This window comes from Tetranychus urticae, chromosome 2 (assembly GCF_039701765.1).
Source record: "Tetranychus urticae isolate SD_2017Ah chromosome 2, NJAU_TeUrti_SD_1.0, whole genome shotgun sequence".
Taxonomy (NCBI): Eukaryota; Metazoa; Arthropoda; class Arachnida; order Trombidiformes; family Tetranychidae; genus Tetranychus; species Tetranychus urticae.
This window is the reverse complement of record NC_142959.1, coordinates 1,249,660-1,271,513: the sequence shown is the minus strand read 5'-3', so window position 1 is coordinate 1,271,513 and position 21,854 is coordinate 1,249,660. Positions and strand designations below refer to the sequence as shown.

The following is a 21,854-nucleotide window of genomic DNA, read 5'->3' as shown; positions in this document are numbered from 1 at the left end:
GACTGAAGCTTTAGTTAAATGGAAATAAAGATCTGAAGTGACTGATGCAAGCAAAACAACCAACCTACAGATGGAGCTATGAGAAAACAAAAGATCATATGTTTAAATTTTTTTCAATCCTTTTCATGATTGAGAATTTGATTTTTCAGTTTTGACGTTTTGAACAGTTTTGATTAGTTTTGATTCAATTAACCATCATCAGCATCAGCATCATTTTTTTCCTTATTAAATTTCGTTTAAACCTGACCTTGATTGGAATTGTGATGCATCAACAACAATTTGATGTTGAGAAATTTCAAAGTAACGTTTGTTGTAAACAAAAAAGTATTATTATACCAATTCAATGAATATAACTTGATCTAGTTAAGGTGGTTTTATTGTCATTTGTTTGGTCTGTAGTGTTGAACTATCATTTCTAATTGTAAATCGAATGATATTTGACGGTTAAAATGTCAATTCAATATTTCGCCCTTCAATCTGGTTAACATCATTAGATTGATGACCTAATTGTAAACTTTCTGGATTATCCATTTCGGATTTTTTTGCATGGCATATGTAATAAATTTCTATGGTGAGTATTTTTTCTGGTTCTCTAGTAATTTTCCAAATCTAATAAAGGTTAATATCTTATATCTTTTTTACTAAATGCCAGTTGGATTCAATCAAATGGATTATCGATGTTTTCTTGAATTTTACGATTGGATTAATTAGCTGAAAACATGGCGACGATTAACGACATGAATAATCACTTGGAAATTTTCTTATTTCTGTTTGGACTAAATAAGCTTAGTGTGGAATCCTTTCAGAACTATTTGCTCGGATCATGAATACTGTCAATGATTTTGCTGGGTCAATCACGATGTATCCTCCATGGAAAAATATTGGCAAATAATCGGCTAAATAGTGGCTGAATCAGCGTATAGCTGAAAGATAAATGCTGAACCGGTTAACTGTTACACTTTTTGTATGTACTTTTGAAGTCCAAGTATCTCAAAGTTTCAAAAATATTCAATCGTAAGTTGATTTCTAAATATTGCTATTTTTCCTTGCAACCTGACGAAAAAAGTCTAAAAATTTACATTATTTTTTCTCCCTCATTTCCATCAGACCGTATTTTATTTTTCTTATAAACGCTCAAATACCTGGACTCCATTTGGCTATTTCAAAACCTCTAATTCCAACACATTTGTATTTCGATTTGGTATTATCGCTCATCATCTGGTTTAATTACTATCATCTACAATCAACTTTGTGATACAAGCAATTTGCTTTTGTTCAACTGCGTAAAAAAGATTATAAAAAGCATATTATTACTCTATGGAACTCTATATTACTCTATACTATTACTTATGGAACTGACGAATGGATATGGCATTTCTTTTTTTCTCGCTAGATTTGTGAAAACTCTGGTTGTGCTTTTTACATGATGTATTTCCGTTTAAGTTAACGATGAGCAGTACAAATCAAAGAAATCAAATGAGAACACACAAAATTGTTTATCATTTTTTTATGGTTTTGTTCTTACGATTATGCTATGTAATTGCCTGTGTAAAGGGATTCATCACAATCTCAGTCATTCTAGCTAAATCTTTCAATTTTTTATAAGAATGATTGGATTCCCAGACGAAATATTCAGCTAATTAGTCTTATATTTCTAAAAAATCATGCGTAATATATTAATCATCTAAACCATTTGAATTGACTACTGTAGAGGAAACGCATCAACCATCATTTGATAAGATAGCCTTTTTTTAAAAAAAATCGGGACGTCAATGGAAAAACGGAAAAAATCTCTTGTCTAATTACAGACTGAAATGAATGTTCATTTTATTTTGAACTTCCACCAGATGATGATAAAAAAATGATTCAAATGACTGTTTTAGTGATTATTGGATGCAATGAGCAAAGAAAAAAAATTACCAATGTAGATTAATTTTAATTAATAATACAGTCAAAGAAAATGAGTTTTATCAAAACAGAATTATCTTTGCGCATATTGACAAGTCATAAATTCGTGAATAAGAGACAATTGTAAACAATTGTCCCCGTAGATTCATTATTAATGGTGATGACCGGACAAAATTTTCAATTGATCATATTTACAATTTTTCAATATTCTGTTGACTTGTCAATAGGCACTAGATAATTTTTTTACGTCCAAACTCATTCTCTTAAGCGGTATTATACATTAGAAATTCAACATTTACTCCAGCGATCCTCAATAATCTAATAAATCTCTCAATTAAATTTTTAGAATCTCCAATTTCCTTTGGTTTCATACTTTAAGTTGAGGGAATGATAATGTAGGCAATGAGAATTAATGATTCCAACTGCTGTTATAACAAGGATTGTGAAAATTAAGCCTAAATTATGCTCACCAATCACATCTAAATTGACTTTAAATCACTTATTTTAGCTTAATTATCAACTGAATAAACAAGAAAAAATAAAATTGCAATAAGCTTTCTTTTTGAATTTTTCACTCTTCTGATTTGACTCATTCATTCCCCACAACTCATCTGTTGTTCCCTTTACTTGTAGTCTCCTTTTTTTTGTTGTCTCTTGTGATTTCAAGTAATTCCATCTTTCCAGAAAACAACAATCAGTGAAGATGGAATTTGTTTTAACTAAAATTAATCATCAACCTTTAAATTGGTTTTACAAGTGAATAGGTTTATAATTAGCTAAATTGTATTGTTAAATTGTCTGAGGTAAGTTGCAAAATACATTTCAATAAATCTTATCCTCCACCCAAAAACATACACATTACGCATACAGTTTACAACATACAACATATAAAATAAATGTATATTCCCTTTTTTTCTCCTATTTATTCATAATTTATTGCATTTAATTGATTAAAATCCTATTTTCTTTTTTGTCTATGTTAACTATTCTACTATCTCATATGTTTTTGTCATCCAACCATCAACAATCATTATCATTTATCTGGCAACCTGATGCTGTTTGATCTCCAATTGATGAAGCGTGTTCCTTTTTTATATTGCTTTGTGTACAACTCATCCCGTTCGTATTACATGGTGATCATTTTGTGTGTATAACTAACATCAGTCATTAATTATTAAGAGTAAAAAATTATCTTCCATCAAGCTACCACCGAAGAGCCAATTGGAAAACCATGATTGCTGTGTTAATCATGGATCTGTTGATGCATTTAAACCTTGTATATAAAATAGACTAATGAAATAAGGTCGATTCTATGGTATTCATCAATCAACAATCGTTAATCAAGGCTAGAAAGGATAAATTTAATGGTGAGTTATCTCTTCCTCTTTATTTCATTTCCCTCCCTCGTGAAGAGAGAAAGAGAGCAATGAAAAATACGATTTTCTAACTCTCTTTCCTTTCTTTCCTTTTTCATTTTTCCCCTTACTTTCTTTCTTCTTTGTTTCTCTCTTTCTCTATCTCTTTCTCTTCAAACTTCCTTCGCTTGTGAGAGATTTGAAAAGTGATTTCAAACCAAAACACACACAAAATCTCTAATATGGCGTTGAGTATGAGTAACATAAACGTTTTAAATTATTTTCGTTTTTTATTTTTTTCTGTATTTTCACTTGATTCACCTCATCAGTGATTATTTTACGTCTTCTCTGTATTAATGTCTCTCACCATGCGTCTACTTTTGTTTACCCCACATATGTATTACAGGTTTACTATATTGGATCAAACATTGAACATCAAACTTGTCTCGCTCTCAGAAATGTACACAATTATCTCAACAATGGTTTTAATGACAAACCAAAGTTTATTTAGATTTTAGTTTTGTGCCATAATTCTCAATCGTCATCGTATCTCAATCTCATCCTGAGAAATTTTTTTCCATCAAACAACTTTCATCACAACTCACGTGTTCTCCACTTATTGGTAACAACTCTGAAATAAAGAAACATAAATTAAAAAACTGTGCTAAAGTGAATCATTGTGTACTCCAACAATGCTCCATCTACGAAAAAAAGAAAACTTCTCTAATTATTAGACTAGATAATTCCAGCTTCAATTATTGTGATCTCAATTTTTGCTGTAAAACAAAAAGAAAGCAAGAAACGTGAAACATGAGTGTAAACTCTGTATTTCGAGAAAGGATTCCCCGTGCAATTGAGGAGATGGAGGAAAAGTTAGAACAATTTATTAATGACAACAGAGAGTTAATTCCTGAGTTGGTTAATGATGCAGTTACGAGTTTTGTACATCATCAAGTTATTGAGATGGCTAAAGATTGTCTACAGAAATCTAAAGAGAAACAGCTTGTCTCTCAGCATTTTTATGAAATGTCAGAGAATCTTGAAAGATTAATGCAAGAGGTGTGTAGATTACTTTAATTCACTTTATTCATTAGTAAAGATCGCAACGAATCTATTAACTATCATGTTGTTTTTACAGTGCCAAGAGAAGTCAAATATTGCTGCACACCATCTCAAGAAATTGATTCGTAAACTCATGGTCATTGTTTCTAGACCAGCTCGCCTTCTTGAATTTTTGGTAATGACCATTCATTGTAGTTCTTTCGTTATATTTTTGTATTTACTCTGTACTCAAGTTACTTATGAGTGTTCTTCGCTTTTTATCCTTGTTTCACAGAAAAATGAATCTGAACATAAATCCGAACGACCTGTAGAAACCGATGGTACTCGGTCTAAGACATTAATGGAACTAAAGCAACAACTCCCTTCTTATATTGGAACCAAATTGGGTATAAACAGAAATTCATTTTTAAGTAAGTAATCTCATTTTACGGTTATATTTTATTCTGAATCAATCTAATTTTTTCTATTGTTTTTTTTGTCTTCTCGTTTATAGATCTTGTAAATGATAATGATGGTGAAAATGATCAAGATGACGATGATAAAGATAACGAAAACCGTAAATCTGAAAAAGAAGTTGTTTTTGAATCTCCAGTGAAGCAACCCTGCGAAGAAGACTACGAAACAATTAAATTAATTAGCAATGGGGCTTATGGGTAAGATTGCAACTTCAATTGTTAATTATACAATACTTATACATATTCATTGCACCGTAATTAGCCTCTAATATTCTTTGGCTTTATTATCTTTTATAGAGGGGTCTATTTGGTTCGTCATAAGGAAAGTCGTCAAAAATTTGCCATGAAAAAGATTGACAAACAAAGCTTAATCTTACGCAATCAAGTTGAGCAAGCTTTTGCTGAAAGGGACATCATGAGTTTTACAGACAATCCATTTGTTGTTAGTTTATATTGTAGCTTTGAAACTAAGGTAAACATATCTTAATATAAAACTTAATAACGTAAAATGCTAAGTCAACTATTCTGATAGAAATGTTTTTATTTACTCTTCTCCCTTTCTTTGCTCTCACAGCGATATCTCTGTCTTGTTATGGAATATGTTGAAGGAGGTGATTTGGCGACTCTTCTCAAGAACATGGGACCTCTGCCAGTTGATCTAGCTAGGTTTTATTTCGCTGAGACTGTACTTGCTGTTGAATATCTTCATAGTTATGGAATAGTTCATCGAGATCTTAAGCCAGAAAATCTTCTCATCACAGCCTTGGGTCACATCAAGTTAACTGACTTTGGATTATCTAAGATTGGTTTAATGAACTTAGCAACCAATATTTGTGAAGAGCATTTAAGTAAAAAAGATACGAAAGAATTTCTCGATAAACAAGTCTGTGGAACTCCAGAATATATTGCTCCTGAGGTAATATCCCGTCAAGGTTACGGTAAACCTGTTGATTGGTGGTCTATGGGCATTATATTGTACGAATTACTCATCGGTTGTGTACCATTTTTCGGTGAAACTCCTGAAGAGCTTTTTGCTCATGTGATAAATGATGAGATTACATGGCCAGACGAGGAAGATTGGTCTTTACCAGAGGATGCAAAAGATTTAATCTCAAAACTTTTAAAGCAACATCCCATCGAAAGATTAGGAACTGTAGGTGCTCATGAGGTTAAAGAACATTCATTCTTTGATGGTATCAATTGGGATGATTTACTTCGCCAAAAGGCTGAATTTGTGCCTCAATTGGATAATGATGAAGACACTAGTTACTTTGATACCCGACTTGATAGGTATAATCACGAGATCGATGATTCAGAGGAACAAGATGATACTGACGAAAGCTCAAGTTCGATGTTCAGCAGTTTTTCTTCGTGTTCACCTAAATACCACCGAGTTTATTCTCGAATAGAGCAAGAGTTGGCTCAAGAAAAGCTGATGAAGTCATCTTCAACTTCCTCTATTTTGGATGAAAATGTTCAAACTCCTTGTTTAAATGAATCCTTACCACCAATTTTGAATGGTTCAGTAGCAAGTGAAGTACAAGTGTCATCAGAGAAACGTGAATCTAATGAAGTTAAATCAACGGAAAGTTTAACCGCATCTGAAGATAATGAATCAACTGTTGATTTAGAAAAACCTCAAGCCCTGCAACACAGCACGCCTGAATTATCTCAAACTGAGTCAGAAGACTTTTCTCCTAAAGTTACTAGAAGAAGGAAACCATTCATGAATATAAAATTATCATGTATACCACGGTTTTCCATCAGTGGTGATAGTGATGACAGAAAAAATGATTCTAAAATCAATGAATCCAAACAGAATGAGTCTAATAATCAGGTTAAATCATCTTCAAAGGAAACTAATGAAGGAAGAGACTGTACTGATAGTGGTACAAGTGTTGGTGCAAATGGAAGCTCTGGTAGCAGTAATAGTAGTAATAGTAGTCAAAAACCGTCAAAATCTCAAATCCCTAGATCATCTCATTTCCCTGTACAGTTAAATGCGTTAAAAAATAATACCAAAGGAAGAGCTGTGATTAAATCAGCCTCAGCTACAGGCCTCTCTCTCATGATACCTACAGAGGATGTTAAAAATAAAGCTTGTTCTATCACTTCATCGGGGGGTTCAAGTACCAGTTCCCGTGATACCTCACCCAATCGTGAGCTTGCTGGTCCTTTGGGCCATTCACTAAAGCCACCGATAATTATCCGTAAAGGTCCAAGAGGATTTGGCTTTACTTTAAGGGCAATCAGAGTGTATTACGGTGATTCCGATCTTTATACTGTTCATCATCTGGTACTTGCCGTTGAAAACAATAGTCCCGCATTTGAAGCTGGACTCAGACCAAACGCTTTGATTACTCATATCAATGGTGAACCTATTCAAGGTCTCCTTCATCATCAGGTTCTTCAGCTTGTTCTTTCAGGTGGTGATAAGATAAATATAAGAACAACTCCACTGGAAAATACATCAATCAAAACTGGAGGTCGTCGTCGACATCCATCTTCAGGTCGTATGACTCGCCGTCCTAATTTGATGAGTCATAAAAAAAATGCTCCTATTAAAAGGACTGATTCTGATAAACGTCGACGTTCATCGCTTTTACGCAAATTAAGCTCCAAACGGGCCAGTGCTGAAATTCAACAATTAATGGCATGTGGTGGAGCTGGTGCCTCTGGTGTTACAGGTGGCATATCCCCTCCATTACTTACTCCTAGTCGAAGCTATCAATCATTAAATCGTGCATCTGGTAATAATATCACTTCTCATGATGGAACTGTTGATTTACCTCCAACCGCGTCCACAACAGCAACCCCAACTTCCTCATCTGCTATACCTCGCTTTCCAAGATCTCCTCCACCTAATCGTCTTCACTGTTCTCCATCCGATTCATCGGCTGCCAATTCTTCTCAAAGCAGCTCACCAAGCTCAAGTGTACCTAATTCACCGGCATCATTAAGTCATTTTCCCCATTTTCCTCGTCCCAGCACATTATCTGGTCTAAAACAGCACAAACAAGTTAAATCATTTCGGTCACCACGCCGTAAATCATGTGGTCACATACCTTTATCACCTCTTGCACGCACACCGTCACCATCCATCCAACCTGTTTCCACCAGCTCACCCACTCGTTCAAATTGTTCATCATCAGCTTTTCCAGGAGTCCATCAGGTTGGCTCCTCATCGACAATCCAGTCGTTTATTGTTCACAAAAATAAATTAACTGACTCATCATCCACTACAACCCCTACTCAACCACCACCTACACCAACATTGTCACCCTGCATTACTGCATCAGGTTCCAAATGCTTCTCAAGACCTAAAAGCGCTGAACCAAGTTCACCGTTGCTGAGAAGAGCGTTATCTCCAGATCGTTTATTGATTAAACGTAACACTGATCCAAATAAGGCTTCTGGTACAATGAAACACAAAAGGCATTCCTTAGGAGGTCCAGTCTCCTCACCTTTAGCGATATCCTCGTTACCACCATCTAACCCAACTAAATTCAGTCAAAATGTGAATACGAAAAATACTTGATCATTCATTCAATTACAAGTTCAATCAATTAGATAAACACTTTTTTAATCATAAAGAGATCAAACTCGTATTTTGAACTGTAAGTTAAAGTAGGGGTGAGATACTAGGAAAGGATTCTCTTGGTTTCATAATAAGTTAATCGATATCATTGATTGAAAATTTGATTGGAATAAAACCTGATCACTTGTAACTGGTTCTTTTTTTGTTGTATAATATTGGATACAATCATCAACGTGCTCCGATAAAATTGAATTAATCAAAACTATTTCTGTGATGATCAGAAACAGCTAAATAAATAATTGTTTACTTCATCAAGAAATTGAATCTTCTCTTATTATTACAGAAATTCCGAAATCGTAATATGCTGACGGCTTTGAAACAAATAACAGAATTCGTACAATAATTTGATTTAAACCATTTTTAATCATTATAATTGGATAGAAACTCGGATATTTTATTGAATACTGGTTATTTCAACAATTCCATTATTTAAACTGGCTATTTTTTGGTGCTAAACTTTAGCTATATTACCTCATTTCGATGCTCTCGAAACCTGGTCTATTAGCTACTTAAATCGGCGGACATTTTTTATTTTAAAGTTCGCATTAATTTCTTATTCTAATAAAGCTTTGTGCAAAAATATTGGGTATTCAACATAAAAAATTGTAGCTTCGAAATTAAAAGATCACTCATAACTTACGGCGCTAATTTCTTTAGACATAATTTAGTTTCATATTTTATTTATTGAAGATTAATTAAACCCGATTTCTATGTTATGATTGTGCTTGAACTTAAAAACAAATTAACAACCTGATCAACACATTCAAATGAATTTTCCCAATACTTTTGCACTAAGCTTTACATAAAAACTGGATCGTTTGAGTGATTAAATGTATTCTCTATTTCTGAATGTTGGCGGATCTTATTCCAATCAAATCTATTGAATATTAAGGAAATTGAGTACAGATGAGAGATGTTTGGTTTAAAGATAATTAAACATGAAGTAACCTGGTTTTTTGAGTCTTAATGAAAATTCGTCACTCTCAAGTTTGTTGACTTCAACATCTATTATAAAGTATATTTTACCATTAGTAATGAAAAAATTTTGTTCAACGAGATTCCATTAACAATAGCAATATTTAGAATGAAGCATGACACACAGAATGGTCCAGATTTAGCGTATTTGTCCTCAAATAAGGATCAAATAGAAATAAGTCGACATCATCCAAGCTGTGCAATCAAAGTTATCTTTACTATCTTCTATCAGAATTCAGAGAAGCACGATTAGATTGACAAGAGTCATTCTGATACTATAGACGGATATTATTTTGATTTGTTTTCAATTTCAAATGCGAAAAATGATGTTAAAGATAGACAATCAATAAATCTTAATGATAAATTCGTAAAACGTTATACAATGGAAAAGTTTCCAGCAATGAGATCGTGAAACAGACCATAGCAACACAATAGAGGCAACCCAACTGGTATCTCAGCAAAATACATGCCAACAATTTAGAGTTAGGTTAATCAAGTTGTACTAATATTTGTAACCACAATATTAAAAAATGATAAATCTTTTGCATATTGTTTATTATTGAGTGCTGACAATACTTTATGGATGATAATTTATGGTAAATTAGATTAGGTTAGGATTAGACGAGATAGTTAGATTCGAGCAATAAATCGAGATATCGTAATCATTGTATGGAAAATTTTGGTAAATCAGACGTAAAGTTTATCTTCCGAGCGAAGCAAGTCCCAATAGTTCAGCTTAAGACTGGTTATAACATAATTTTAAGTCAAATTTAATTCAATCAACTTGGAAACATTATCGTTCAAGCCCCACAGTTAGTAAAATCGTGTTGATCCAGAGAAAACATTTTGTTTTCAATTGAATTTCTTTACAAGTCAAAGTAAAGTCTTCAAGAGACACTCTGAAAAAAGAGAAATTTTCAGAAAAATTAAAAGCATAATCGATAAATACTGTTTATTAAACAGAACTTTCAATCTTTCTCGAGCACAAAGTCTCTATTTTTCGAAATTTTAAAAAAATTCAAACGTTCGCCTATCATCATTTCAACAAGTCCCGGTTATTATTGCAACGATTTATAAAATTACAAATGAAAAAGAGTTAAAGTCAAGACAATTGAAATAAATTATCGTGGTGAAAGTCAAAAGTATTTTTTTTACTGGAACATACAACAAGTTGCGAATGGAGTGTCAAATTCCATAATATCACTTAAGTTTTTGGACTTCTTTGGTTAAGACTTCGTATGAAGATTTATTTGTGAGTTTATGATTAACCATCAGGTATACATAGGAAATATTGATTCATTTTATCACAGAAACGCTCTCGGTAGAGATCAGGAGATATGATGGTTGGCATTTTACCATGGCTACCTACTGACTTGACAACCATCTCGATTCTTTTGTCCCAAGTATAAGGTCGAATGTAATCAATTATACCAACTACTAATCTCTTCTGTTCTTGGTCGATTCCAACCAAAAGAGAATAGTCCATAACAGAGTGGGAAGATAAAAAAAGAGAGTCATTGTCAATGGCTGTTGTTAATCTTTTCTTGCAATCGGGTCTAATATAGAGTGGCGATTTCCGAATCGACTGTAACAGATTTTCATCTAGTAAAACAACGTTGGTAGGATCATCAGTATGTACCCAGCGATTACGATCAGAACCTTTGAGATCAAAGCGGCGGCTTATATTGCGTTGGTAAAACAGGTTTTCCATAACCAATAAATACATTTTGCTTGCATTATTAGTTGAACTGTTTTTAAAGCTTATCCTGAAAACGCCAAGAATTTTAGCCAACAAGGTGGGTCGGGACTCATAAAAAGCACTTAGAACATAGTCAAAATAAACTTTAGCAATTTTAAGAAAAGAGGTTAATTCCGGTCTAGACATCTCTTTCAAGATGAAACGGTCATCGATTGTTTTGCAAAAAGTAGCTCCACTTTTACCACCTGAAGCTGTCCAAGGAATACAGCGAGAAATTGACTTGATAAAAATTTCTTCAGTCAAATTATTTGATGATGCATTGGATACAGATTCAATGTTGTTAACAGATGATGAGGAATTTCTAGTATTGCTAGTATTGCTGGTATTGCTAGTGTTACTAGTATTACTTGTATTGGTAGTATTGGTAGCATTGCACATAGATTCTTCTGAAATTGATGATAAAAATGATTGAGACATTGAATGGTTAGTTTGAATCAATTCGGAACGAAGTGATCTAAAATATTCAGCGAAATAAACACAACAATAGTATTTAGTGGTGGAATCGTTGAATTGTATGTCGATATGAGGACTTATCGCGGTCGAATTGTTAGCAGCCTTGAAAGTAAATGCAACTGAAGAGAATCCTCCTGATACTTCAAGTTGTCCGTTATCTTTAACCTCCGACATGCTTGAACTTGTACTGCTTTCGATAGATAGAACTCTTTTTCTTGTCGTAGGAGCATTAGATGCACCTTGAAGTATTTCAGTTAGTTGTTTATCATAATCAGCTGAAGTCAACGCATATGCAATAATGGAGCCCGGGTCTTCTTCTTTGGCTATCACTTCTAATTTCTGCTCAGGTATAGATAATGATGTGTCTGAAAATGAGTTTTCCTTTGATGATACGGATGGTGTATTCATCTGAATCTTTGGTAAAGGAAGTACAACTTCATATAAATTATCCTCTGGATTTAAATCTGTCTCTAGTTGTATCATTTTAACTTTTCTCTTGGGAACACAACCACCATGAGCTCGAAAGTCCGCAAGCATATCGTTTAATTCTCCAGAATTTAGATTTAATTTGAGATCCTTAGTTAAGAGAGGGTGTTGTAAAGATTTCGGTAAGTCAGTTTCTTCATCATTCTTATAATTTGGATGATCACCGCCTTCAAAATCAAATATATCTCCTAAACCAGATTTATAAGATTCTGTTTGATTACCAAACCAGTAAAACATTTTTTTGAACATTTTGTAAAAAGGTTGTTGAGAAACTTTAACCAACTCAATAAAAATTAACTCGAGTTATACTCGCAAAAGCTTATCAACTTATTAAAAATTTATTAAACATTTTAAAAGTCATATACACAAGTGGTTTTGTCAAATACCAAATTCAAAACGTAGACTTTGCTCTTGCTATGATCTTTGGATCAAAACAATCTCCAGCGCCATCTGTCAACCAACAATAAAAATGTAAGGTATTTTTAAAAATTTCATCATGTTTAAATGAAATCATAATTCAATTTTGATGTTTTCTTTTTGTTAACCAATGTAATCATCTTGATTTTTTTGTGTTTTTGGTCGTATATTGTCTTTTAGCAAATGTTATCAGGACGTTCAGCTAAAAAGGCTTTAATAAAACCATTACCGCCCGGTTTATTCACTAAAAGCTCATTTAAAAGAACATCTAATAATTCTTTCAGCGGTTTCGATAATCTTATTGTTGCTTCCACTCCACCCAACAAATCCACGCCAAGGAGTTCTCTTGCTGAAAATAAGCAAGAACAGTCTATAGACTCTATTGAAGATTATACAATAGTTGAAAGTGATGGGGATGACGAAGTTTTCCAAGATACAACTGAAAGACGAATAAGCTTGAACTCTACTGTGAAAAGGTAAGGATATTTGTTTTTACATTTTATGGTTTACGTTTAATCTAATTGAATCTTTTTATATTATTTTCAGGAGTTCGACATCAGCAACTAAGTTAAGCAGTCTACTTGCATCATCTCCTCTCAATTTTGTACAAAAAAGAAAAAGAAAGCCTGTGACTCCAAGTACTCCGGTGGATTCTGTCAAAAGCGGTTCATTAAAACTTGATGGAATTGATGAAAGTTCACCTGTTAAGAAAGCTAAGTGTGCTCAATTCGCTGATCAAAGTACTATTTTTATCAATAGATGGAAGCGTCTAGATAAAAAATCTCCTCATCAAAAAACTAGAGAGGTTAATATCCCGAACAATACTACTTTGGTTGATCAAATGAAAGCCCTCATTGAAAAAGAAAGGAACATTCGCACAGTTTGGCGCCATTCAGTCACGTCACAACTGAAAAATAAATTCAAGGAAACGATTAATGGAAAAGAAACATTAACCATGAGGTTATCCAACTTTATTTGTCAATTTCATGTTGGTTTTGCGAATGGTGAAATAATTGAAGCGTCTATTAAACAAAATTATAAAGTCGGAGATACTGTGTCGCTGATTTTCCCATCAATATTATGTGAAAGTATGGGATTTTCTAATGGAACTATCGTCCAGTTTGTTTCTCCATGGAGTGTCATTATGATACGAAATCAGAGGTTTATTATTAATCCTTTTTGGATTGCTGTTATCGAAAGATGCACCCTGAAGAACGAAAAAAAGAAATCTGACGATAAAGAAGAAACGCTAGTAACATGGAGCTGTCCTTGCCAAGAAAGTTTTGGAAACATTGATCCGCTTGAATGTAATCGTGCTTATTCTCAAAGTGTTGGCTTTTGTTGAAGTTTATGACTGAATACTTAACAATGATCTCAAACTCGATCATTAACTTTGATTGTTAATGAAGATATTTTTTGCTACTATTTTCGCTCATTATAATTAGTTAATTTTCCTTAAAATTTTTGTATACTTTCCTTTTTTGATAAAATTCCTTCAATAAACAAACTATATGGATCACGAAAATTCATCCAATTTTAATTTAGTCATGTTTTTAGTCTTTTATTTCTGAGTAGGCTTAAATCTAAATATTTGTATCAAAGTGTAACAATGTTACAATAGATTGGCAGTAAGTCAAACTTAAGATATTATCGAATTATGAGATTACAAATGTGAATTGTCATAATGTATATTTAAAATGAAGAAGAATAAAAGTGAAATCTGGGAACGAATAGAAAATGCATGTCATGGATTTTCAGAAAACAAAAAAATTTGTCTGGTACTATGTTACAAAATGCGTCGTAGAGCTTCTATTCACAAGGGATTGATAACAAAAATGTGATTCAACATATTAACAGTCAAGAAAAATCCACATCCAGTCTTTTGATTGGCAAATTTTTAATAAGTAGAGTCCTTTGGAAAAATATTTGGCGTCCAATAAGTCTCACCAAAACCTGTAAAATAGTGAACATAAAGTTAGAAATACAATTAAATTAATTTCAAAAAAAGGAAAGGAAGACATTTGTTAATAAAAAGAGAACAGTCAAAAAAATATTTTATGCAATTTGGTATAAAATAATTCAACCTCGCGCATACAATCAAACTTAATCCTTTGGGGATTTTGATAGTACACTTAATCACAAAATGCACAGCCATTGTTTTAATGCATCAAAAATTATATTCTCTTGGGCCATTTGTTACCTCATTTAAAAAGTTTAATGCGCGAAGTTAAAATATTTTATGCAAAACTCATTTTCTTTGACTGTATATTAAATTAAAATAAAACGATTTTGTGAAGATAACATGCGAAAATTGGTTTGAAATAGGATGAAAAATAATAATGAGATATTAGCTTTTGATAAAATTCAGAAACTTAAACAGGACAGCAAAAATTGAAAATGACAAATTGACTTAACTAGTTGAAGAGTTGAAATTGGCAATAGCTTGTAAATCATCTTCTCCTGGCAAATTTTGTTTCGCTGCTTGGTTATCAGACCAATTTGCAGGAGGAGAACAATTATTTACATTGTTTGTTCCCATAGAAATTTGTGATTGGTTCATATGGTTTGAATGAGAATTAGAGTTAGAAGAGAATGGAGCCTGAACAACAGGAGCAGATTGGGATGTAAAGTTCTGTGTAGGAACCAACAAACTTTGACCAGAATGATTAGGAGGAATCACAGTGCCTTGGTGAGTGGAAACTTTTGAGTAAGATCCATCAAATGCATTCGATTTTAATATTTGCTGGTACTGAAACTCTGTGGTAAATGCATGGTCAACTATTGAAGAAACTCCACCAGAAACGGATTGTTGGTATGTGTGTTGCTGCTGTAATTGCTGCTGTTGCAATAGTTGGTGACTTGGCTGTTGTTGACATTGTTGCTGTTGCTGTTGTATTTGCTGCTGTTGTTGTAGTTGTTGCTGTAGTTGCAGTTGTTGCTGTTGTTGTTGTAGTTGTTGCTGTTGTTGTTGTTGTTGTAGTTGTTGTTGTAGTTGTTTTTGTAGTTGTTGTTGCTGTAATTGTTGTTTTAAATGCTTTAGTAATTGCAATTTATCTTGCGGTAGTAATTGCCGTTGATCTTGCTGTTGTTGTTGTAATTGCTGTGGATGTTGTTGCTGCTGATGCTGTTGATGCTGCTGATGCTGTTGCTGTTGATGCTGTTGATGCTGTTGATGTTTTTGCTGCAAAGATAGTTGCTGAAGATATGAATTTTTTACTGATGGAGTTAAAGGCGACTGAGGTTGCTGATAATGCTGATCATGTTGATGATAAGGAGGAGGAGGGCTGGGATGTATGCGAATCTCTTGATTATTGTATTCAGGGTTGTTTACGACAACAGGAACACTTGGAGATCTATTAAAAATATTCGAATTCGCCAATTGTGGACATGCATTACAAGGGGCATTACAAGGGGCATTAATGGATTGCACTACTGGAGTTTGAGATCGACCAGAAAGTTGAACTTGGCCTGTTAAGATTATTGGCCTTCTTTGTAATGAAAGTCGGTGTTGTATCTGAATGTTCTGACCTTGCGGTTGTTGAACACCCTGAAATTGTGCTTGGTATTGCATATTTTGTGGTTGGTGCTGTTGAATAGCTTGATGTTGAGATTGCTGTATTGTTTGATATTGAACTGGCTGATTACGTTGGATTTGGGATTGCTGAGAATGTTGAGGAGTTTGTGATTGAGCAGGCTTAGTAACTATAGTTGTGCGAATCATCATTTGAGCATTAGGGTGAGGGATGTAATTAACACGAGCCTGTGGAATATTGTTTTGATGTGATACAGGGGTCCAAACACTTTGAGAAGCGGTAGAAACAACAGCTCTAGGTCCTTGATTTGTTGTATTTTCAATTTTGACAGGTTGAGGATAGCTTAAAGTTGATGCTGGATGCACTAATTGGCTTTTATAATTGGCAATATTTTGGATAACTGGCGTTTGAGCATAAGTTCTAGGTGCGGTTGACGGGGTATAATTAGATGTTACGGTCCCTGGTACAGAATTTGATGAACTCGGGGCTCTTTGCATTTGAATTTTATTGTTGACAACGGAAAGTACCCAAAGTTTTTGTGTATTTGACACGGACGGAGAAGTTAAGCCTTTATTTTGGTTGTAGATAAATTCTTTGACTCTCTCAACTGACTCCCCAACAAGATTGTATGAACCATTCTCATGTTGAACAACGTCAGCTGGATTCATTTGACTAATAAAAGTCATTAATTGATCTGGATCAATATAAGCGGTCAATATTTGTCTATTAGAAACCACTTTTTGTTGCTGAGACACAATACGAGTTTCTAATATGCATATATCATCATCATCTTCTTCAGGATTTTGTTTAGGTTGCTCGGAATTTACTTGAGTACAACAATTTTGAGAAACTGGCGATGACAATAATGATGATAATGTTGTATTTGGAGGAACTGGTAAAGGATAGGAATTCTGAGAAACTGGCGATGACAATAAAGATGATAATGTTGGATTTGAAGGAACTGGTAAATGAGATGATGGAGTTGAGTCGGCTACTGGTGAATGAACGACTGAGTTATTTGTTTTAGTTACAGTATTATTGTCCTCTTGTTGCTTCGGAAACATTTGACTTAGAACATATTCAACTGCTTTGGGTATTTTATTTAGAGGACCATCAGAAGTGCTTGCGCGCCTTTTCAGGCCATGAGAATCGGATGAAACTAAAGTTTGTCCATTCGATGATATTTGAGTAGATGGTTGAACATTTTGAGGTTGAGTAAGAGGCTCAGATGATAGATTGTCTGAAGCAGATCCACCATTAATCAGGTCGTCTACATTCGAATCAATCAATGTTTGAACTTTATATTGTCCACTGGAACAAGTATTAGAAGTCGCCCTTGATTCATTTAACATCTGTCGCAAACTGGATTCAGGAGAAAGAAGAACTCGTTCGTTAGATACATTCGTATTTTGGAGAGGGATTGTTGTGGATTTTGGAGAACATATTCCAACACTTGGAACGTTATTCACTATGGTCGAGGGTGGATTAGCAGAGACGTTTTCAGTGGTGCTTAAGCTATTGATACCTTCTTGGTTTTTAGTTTGTAAGTTCGGTGAAATCTCAACTAATTGATTTTCTTTCCTAGGACTATCTTTCTCTCGTTCCTTGTCGTTTACAATAACTCCAATTGCAGCGTCCGATTTATCTGGATTTGGTGCTTGTTTATCTTCAATTGATTGTTTGTTTTCATCAGGACTAGTTTGAACATCTGCAACTTCAGCAAGTTCTTCATTGAGTGGTGAATCATTTTCAATTGATGAGTGATCACTTTCTGGTGAGTTACCACCATTCAAAATTTTCATAGCAAGTTTCATTGCTTCCTCTGATTCAATATCAGAATAGCTAGAAAGCTCATCGTTATTCCTTGATTCAGTTGCTTTTCTAAAGGAACGCTCTTCATTTGTGATTGCCTTTATAGTCTTTGTTTCTTTATCATTTTCCGGTTCTGATTTTTCTGCTGTTTCGGGACCTTTCTTTGAAATAGAAGATGGAAGTTCGGAATCACAAGGTACCAATTTGATATTCAAATCACGTTTAATATCTCGATACCATTTGTAACGAGCATAAAATTCTTTTTCTACGTTATCTAATATGTACTCCAATTTATTTGAAGTCATCTCGTCAATCCGTTCGTGGAAGTAAACTTCAAAAACTGTAAAATTAGTAAAATAAAAAAAGTTAGGACATTGGTTTGTTTCAACGAAAACTGAAAGTCTGTGATTAAACTTACTCTCTAGATTATCATCTTTCATGTGGATCTCGTGCTCCGAAAGATGATCACGTTGATGAGCTCGTTGAACTGAAGCTCCACATAAAACACAATCTACTCTCCACCATCTAGTGTGTTGCCAATAATGTCTTTCAAAGGCGCGGAAAGATGTAAATTTATGTGCAAACTTTTTTTTACATCTAGCAACTTTGACGCAAATCGGACACTGAACCCATGGAATGGGCTTATCTATAACTTGATCTTCTTCAACCAATCGAACATTATTAAATTGTTCGTTTAAAAAATCAATGATCCAGCTATTGACATTTCTTCTTTCGAAATGATCGTCTTTGTATTCTTCAGGTTGACCACGGTGCTCTTTACGTATATGACGCTGAACGCATGACGGCAAAAGATGAAAATATTTATCATATTTACAATGATATCCAAAATTAACATGAACGCGCATATGGTGCAAGGCAAGGTTGAATTTGGTGTATTTTTTATCACAGAAGATACAAAAATAAATAGAAGAACTTCTGTCATTTTCATTCTTAGATGAAAGATATGGGAAAACGTTTGAGTCGAGTCCAATAGTTGTTTCAAGAGATTCATCTACGTCTTCATCTTCTGGTTCTGGTTCTGGTTCTGGTTCTGGTTCTGGTTCAGATTCTGCATCAGGAGAAGAACTCAATTCAAAAATAATAGGATCGGCTTTGGCTTTGCCTTTGCTTTCAACTTTGGCTTTGGATTTGGCTTTGGCCTTATCTTTAATTGCGGCTTTAATTTTAGACTTGGTTTCGGTTTCAGTTCCTGTTTGAGATTCACTCTCACTCCCATTCGAACTTTCACATCTACTTTCCGTTTCCCTTTCCGATTCACTTTGAGATCCACTTTCCGTTCCTCCTTCCGTGTCAGCATCAAATTCGGATATTGTTTCTCGTTCTTTATTGTTGACTCGTTCTGAAGCTTCATGAGTTTGTTTTGATTGTGCTTGTTGCCTTCCAATTTTTCTTTTACACGACTTATGATGCTTTTGCTTCTTTGTTAGCATCTCTCCATTAGGTTCCCGGTATTTTTTCACAGAATTATTATTCGAGTGAGGGTCTAATTTATTAGGATTAAATATTTTCTTTTTTTGAACAATTTTATGCTGTGTAACAGAAGATTTAGAAGACGGCAGAAGTGAAGATGCAGACGATGTAGCTGGTAGCCTTGGTTCAATAGTTTTTCTACTCTGAGCTTGGTTTCGAACTTCTTCTTGTTTCCAACTTGAAAACCCAAGAATAACAGCTTTCTTCTTTAAGTTGATCATAAGGTTTGGCTTCTTTGTCGGGACCAACAATGATTTCTTAGATCCAAGTGAATTTTGAATTGATAGCTTAGAAGGCTGTTTAGATACGGCACCAGAAGATGAAGGAACGGGTTTAGATATTGCTCCATTAGCTTGATTATTCTCAGAGGATACGATATTTTCTCTGTTAGGGTGTACTTCTCTTTTGGATTTGACAAAGGTGACGAAAACTTGAAGAATACCGTGACTCTTTCCTTCTGGATGTTCTTTCTTGTAGTGTGCAATAATGTCATGTTTAGGTCCAAGAAAATCACATTTACAACATTTCAAAGAGGCAGGAGTCTTGTGCACCCGGATACAATGACCTTGAATTTGATGCTCCTTGAGATCAAAAGGAGGTGAACAAAGATAACAGGTGAAAATATTACTTTGCATTTTGAAGTAAATCTTTTTATATCAACAAAAAAAAGAGAGGGAAGATGAAGTCATAGAAGCACGATGATATTCAGTAGAATCACAAAGAACGGCGAGAGACGCGAAAATAAACATATAAGCGTTCTCCAAAATATAGCTTAAAAATATCGATGAAGGGTAAGCATGTCAATTAAAAATAATCACTAAGATAATCGTTGATACAGTAAAATGAACAGTTGTTGATTTTTAAGTAGCAGTTTTATCAGAGAAAAAAACATAAACTTGGTTATCTCATTGCATCCGATGAGTGTACACAAAAGTGAAGAAGAATATATTAAAATATTGAGGCCAAAACAACTGAAAGAAATGGAAAAATAAGAATACGATGAAAAAGTTGACTTTGGTAGTTGTGAGGAATTGCATCAATTTTTTGAATCAAACTAGAATTACGATAATCTGAGACTGAGTAAGTAAATGGTTAACAGTGGTAAATATAGGATGATAAACAAGAAATGTGAGATGTAGCTAATGGTTAAGACTAGTTAAAACGAGTGAGCAAAAATGAAGGCTGCACAGTGTACACCTTAAAGTTGCATGTTTTAAAAAAGGGACTTTTCCTCTATTACTTTTTGTAACTCGCTTTTGCATGAACCTGACTTCATCGAGCTTGTGAAGATGTAATTGATTCAGAATGTATAGTTTATCGTTACGCATAGATTGACACTGTCAAGCGAAAAGTTAACGATCAATGTTGATTATGGTAAGTTCAATGATCGATTTTCCAAGATAACATTTGTTATTACATTGTATAACAAGTTGATAATAACTAACAATTGTAAGAACCTTTTTCCTGTCCACAATACAGCACCTGAATTGTAAGTGGTTGGTATCTTGTTGATATTTAGATGACAGGTTACTGATTCAAAGTCATTTTCAAATAAATAACTTACAAGTAACTGAGTAACTTGTTAGTAAAGAACGAGGTACTAATCATGAATTCAGTTTACACTTTGTAAATAAATATTACTGATTAAACTGAATAAATTAATGAACAATAACAAGTAATTTGATCTTACCTTTTAATCTTTCGTTTTCCTTACTCTTAACTAATTATCACGGGAGGACTTCAAATAAAATACGAAATTAAAAATTAAATTAATGTCTAACTCTGTAATTGCGCAAATCTAGACGCATTGTAATGTCTGCATGTATCTATCTGTCTATATCTGTCTGTAATATGTGTCTTGTATTGCTATGCCAAAAATCTTGAAAGGTGATCTTGAAAGATAAAAGATAGATCTTCTCTTCTTCTTTGCCATCTAGTGTCATCAAAAGAAATTAATTGTTTCTTAAAGTCTCTTAATAAAAAATCTCAACGATTCCAAGATTAGCTCTCATCAACCCACTCTTCACTTAAATAAGCTTAAGGCTACTTTTTACCGAAATATAACATCAAATTGATTATATCGCTGTTTCCTTGTCCGAGTCCTACACCTTATTGTGCATGTGTAAAGCGTGATTATATAAATTCAATGATCCAGGAAGATTTAATAAATGTATCATATTATTAAACTAATCACCAAAGAGTAAGGTTACTTTACTCTTTGCTAATCACTATCTGTCTAATCTTCTGTCTGTGACACTTTGTTTACAGTAGCTAATTCTGTCATTTGTGATATATTACCTGCTCATCATTTAAAATATTCATTGTAAACATACAATTTGTAATTGCTAAATTGCTTGAACTATTATTTCAACAATCTGTCACTGAGACTGTGAGTGCAATTGCTAACTTATTTAACCTTGTAATATCCTGTGTAAAAATCAACTGATGTGTTAAAATAATGAGATTTTATTAAATTTTCCTGCGAAGAAGATATAATTAAAACGTTTCACAGGAAGACCTTGAAATAAATGACCAGTTAATATAATTTAC

General features: G+C 33.7%; 4 protein-coding genes and 1 long non-coding RNA gene across 8 annotated transcripts; 3 read left to right on the top strand and 2 right to left on the bottom strand.

Moving 5' to 3' along the window:
• The first annotated feature begins 78 nt into the window (after nucleotides 1-78).
• LOC149093681 (uncharacterized) lies at nucleotides 79-1,689 on the top strand. The gene is made up of 3 exons (XR_016198540.1): nucleotides 79-571; nucleotides 653-1,014; nucleotides 1,108-1,689. It is a non-coding gene; the product is annotated as an uncharacterized LOC149093681 (long non-coding RNA).
• A 725-nt stretch (nucleotides 1,690-2,414) lies between these two features.
• Nucleotides 2,415-8,637, top strand: dop (microtubule-associated serine/threonine (MAST) protein kinase dop). Of its 3 annotated transcripts, XM_015930922.3 has the most exons (8): nucleotides 2,415-2,711; nucleotides 2,988-3,275; nucleotides 3,670-4,322; nucleotides 4,402-4,500; nucleotides 4,600-4,735; nucleotides 4,819-4,978; nucleotides 5,078-5,252; nucleotides 5,355-8,637. In XM_015930922.3, the coding sequence occupies exons 3-8, from the start codon at nucleotides 4,074-4,076 to the stop codon at nucleotides 8,316-8,318; spliced, it is 3,783 nt and encodes a 1,260-aa protein (XP_015786408.2). In that variant the 5' UTR covers nucleotides 2,415-2,711; nucleotides 2,988-3,275; nucleotides 3,670-4,073; the 3' UTR covers nucleotides 8,319-8,637. The 3 variants fall into 3 exon arrangements, with proteins under 3 accessions (XP_015786408.2, XP_015786410.2, XP_089123383.1); XM_015930924.3 differs by lacking the exon at nucleotides 2,415-2,711 and having other exon boundaries at nucleotides 3,102-3,275; nucleotides 3,593-4,322; XM_089267257.1 differs by lacking the exons at nucleotides 2,415-2,711; nucleotides 2,988-3,275 and having other exon boundaries at nucleotides 3,286-4,322.
• A 1,846-nt stretch (nucleotides 8,638-10,483) lies between these two features.
• On the bottom strand, nucleotides 10,484-12,427 carry fab1 (1-phosphatidylinositol 3-phosphate 5-kinase fab1). The gene has a single exon (XM_015931059.3). The coding sequence runs from the start codon at nucleotides 12,298-12,300 to the stop codon at nucleotides 10,618-10,620; it is 1,683 nt and encodes a 560-aa protein (XP_015786545.2). The 5' UTR covers nucleotides 12,301-12,427; the 3' UTR covers nucleotides 10,484-10,617.
• A 118-nt stretch (nucleotides 12,428-12,545) lies between these two features.
• LOC107363608 (uncharacterized) lies at nucleotides 12,546-14,008 on the top strand. Its single transcript, XM_015930854.3, has 2 exons — nucleotides 12,546-12,944; nucleotides 13,015-14,008. The coding sequence occupies exons 1-2, from the start codon at nucleotides 12,652-12,654 to the stop codon at nucleotides 13,811-13,813; spliced, it is 1,092 nt and encodes a 363-aa protein (XP_015786340.2). The 5' UTR covers nucleotides 12,546-12,651; the 3' UTR covers nucleotides 13,814-14,008.
• On the bottom strand, nucleotides 14,009-21,174 carry LOC107363606 (uncharacterized). Of its 2 annotated transcripts, XM_015930853.3 has the most exons (4): nucleotides 20,995-21,174; nucleotides 18,232-20,275; nucleotides 14,884-18,153; nucleotides 14,009-14,421 (listed from the first exon to the last, which is right to left on the bottom strand). In XM_015930853.3, the coding sequence occupies exons 2-4, from the start codon at nucleotides 19,937-19,939 to the stop codon at nucleotides 14,366-14,368; spliced, it is 5,034 nt and encodes a 1,677-aa protein (XP_015786339.2). In that variant the 5' UTR covers nucleotides 19,940-20,275; nucleotides 20,995-21,174; the 3' UTR covers nucleotides 14,009-14,365. The 2 variants fall into 2 exon arrangements, with proteins under 2 accessions (XP_015786339.2, XP_025016921.2); XM_025161153.2 differs by lacking the exon at nucleotides 20,995-21,174 and having other exon boundaries at nucleotides 18,232-20,537.
• Nucleotides 21,175-21,854: the final 680 nt, after the last annotated feature.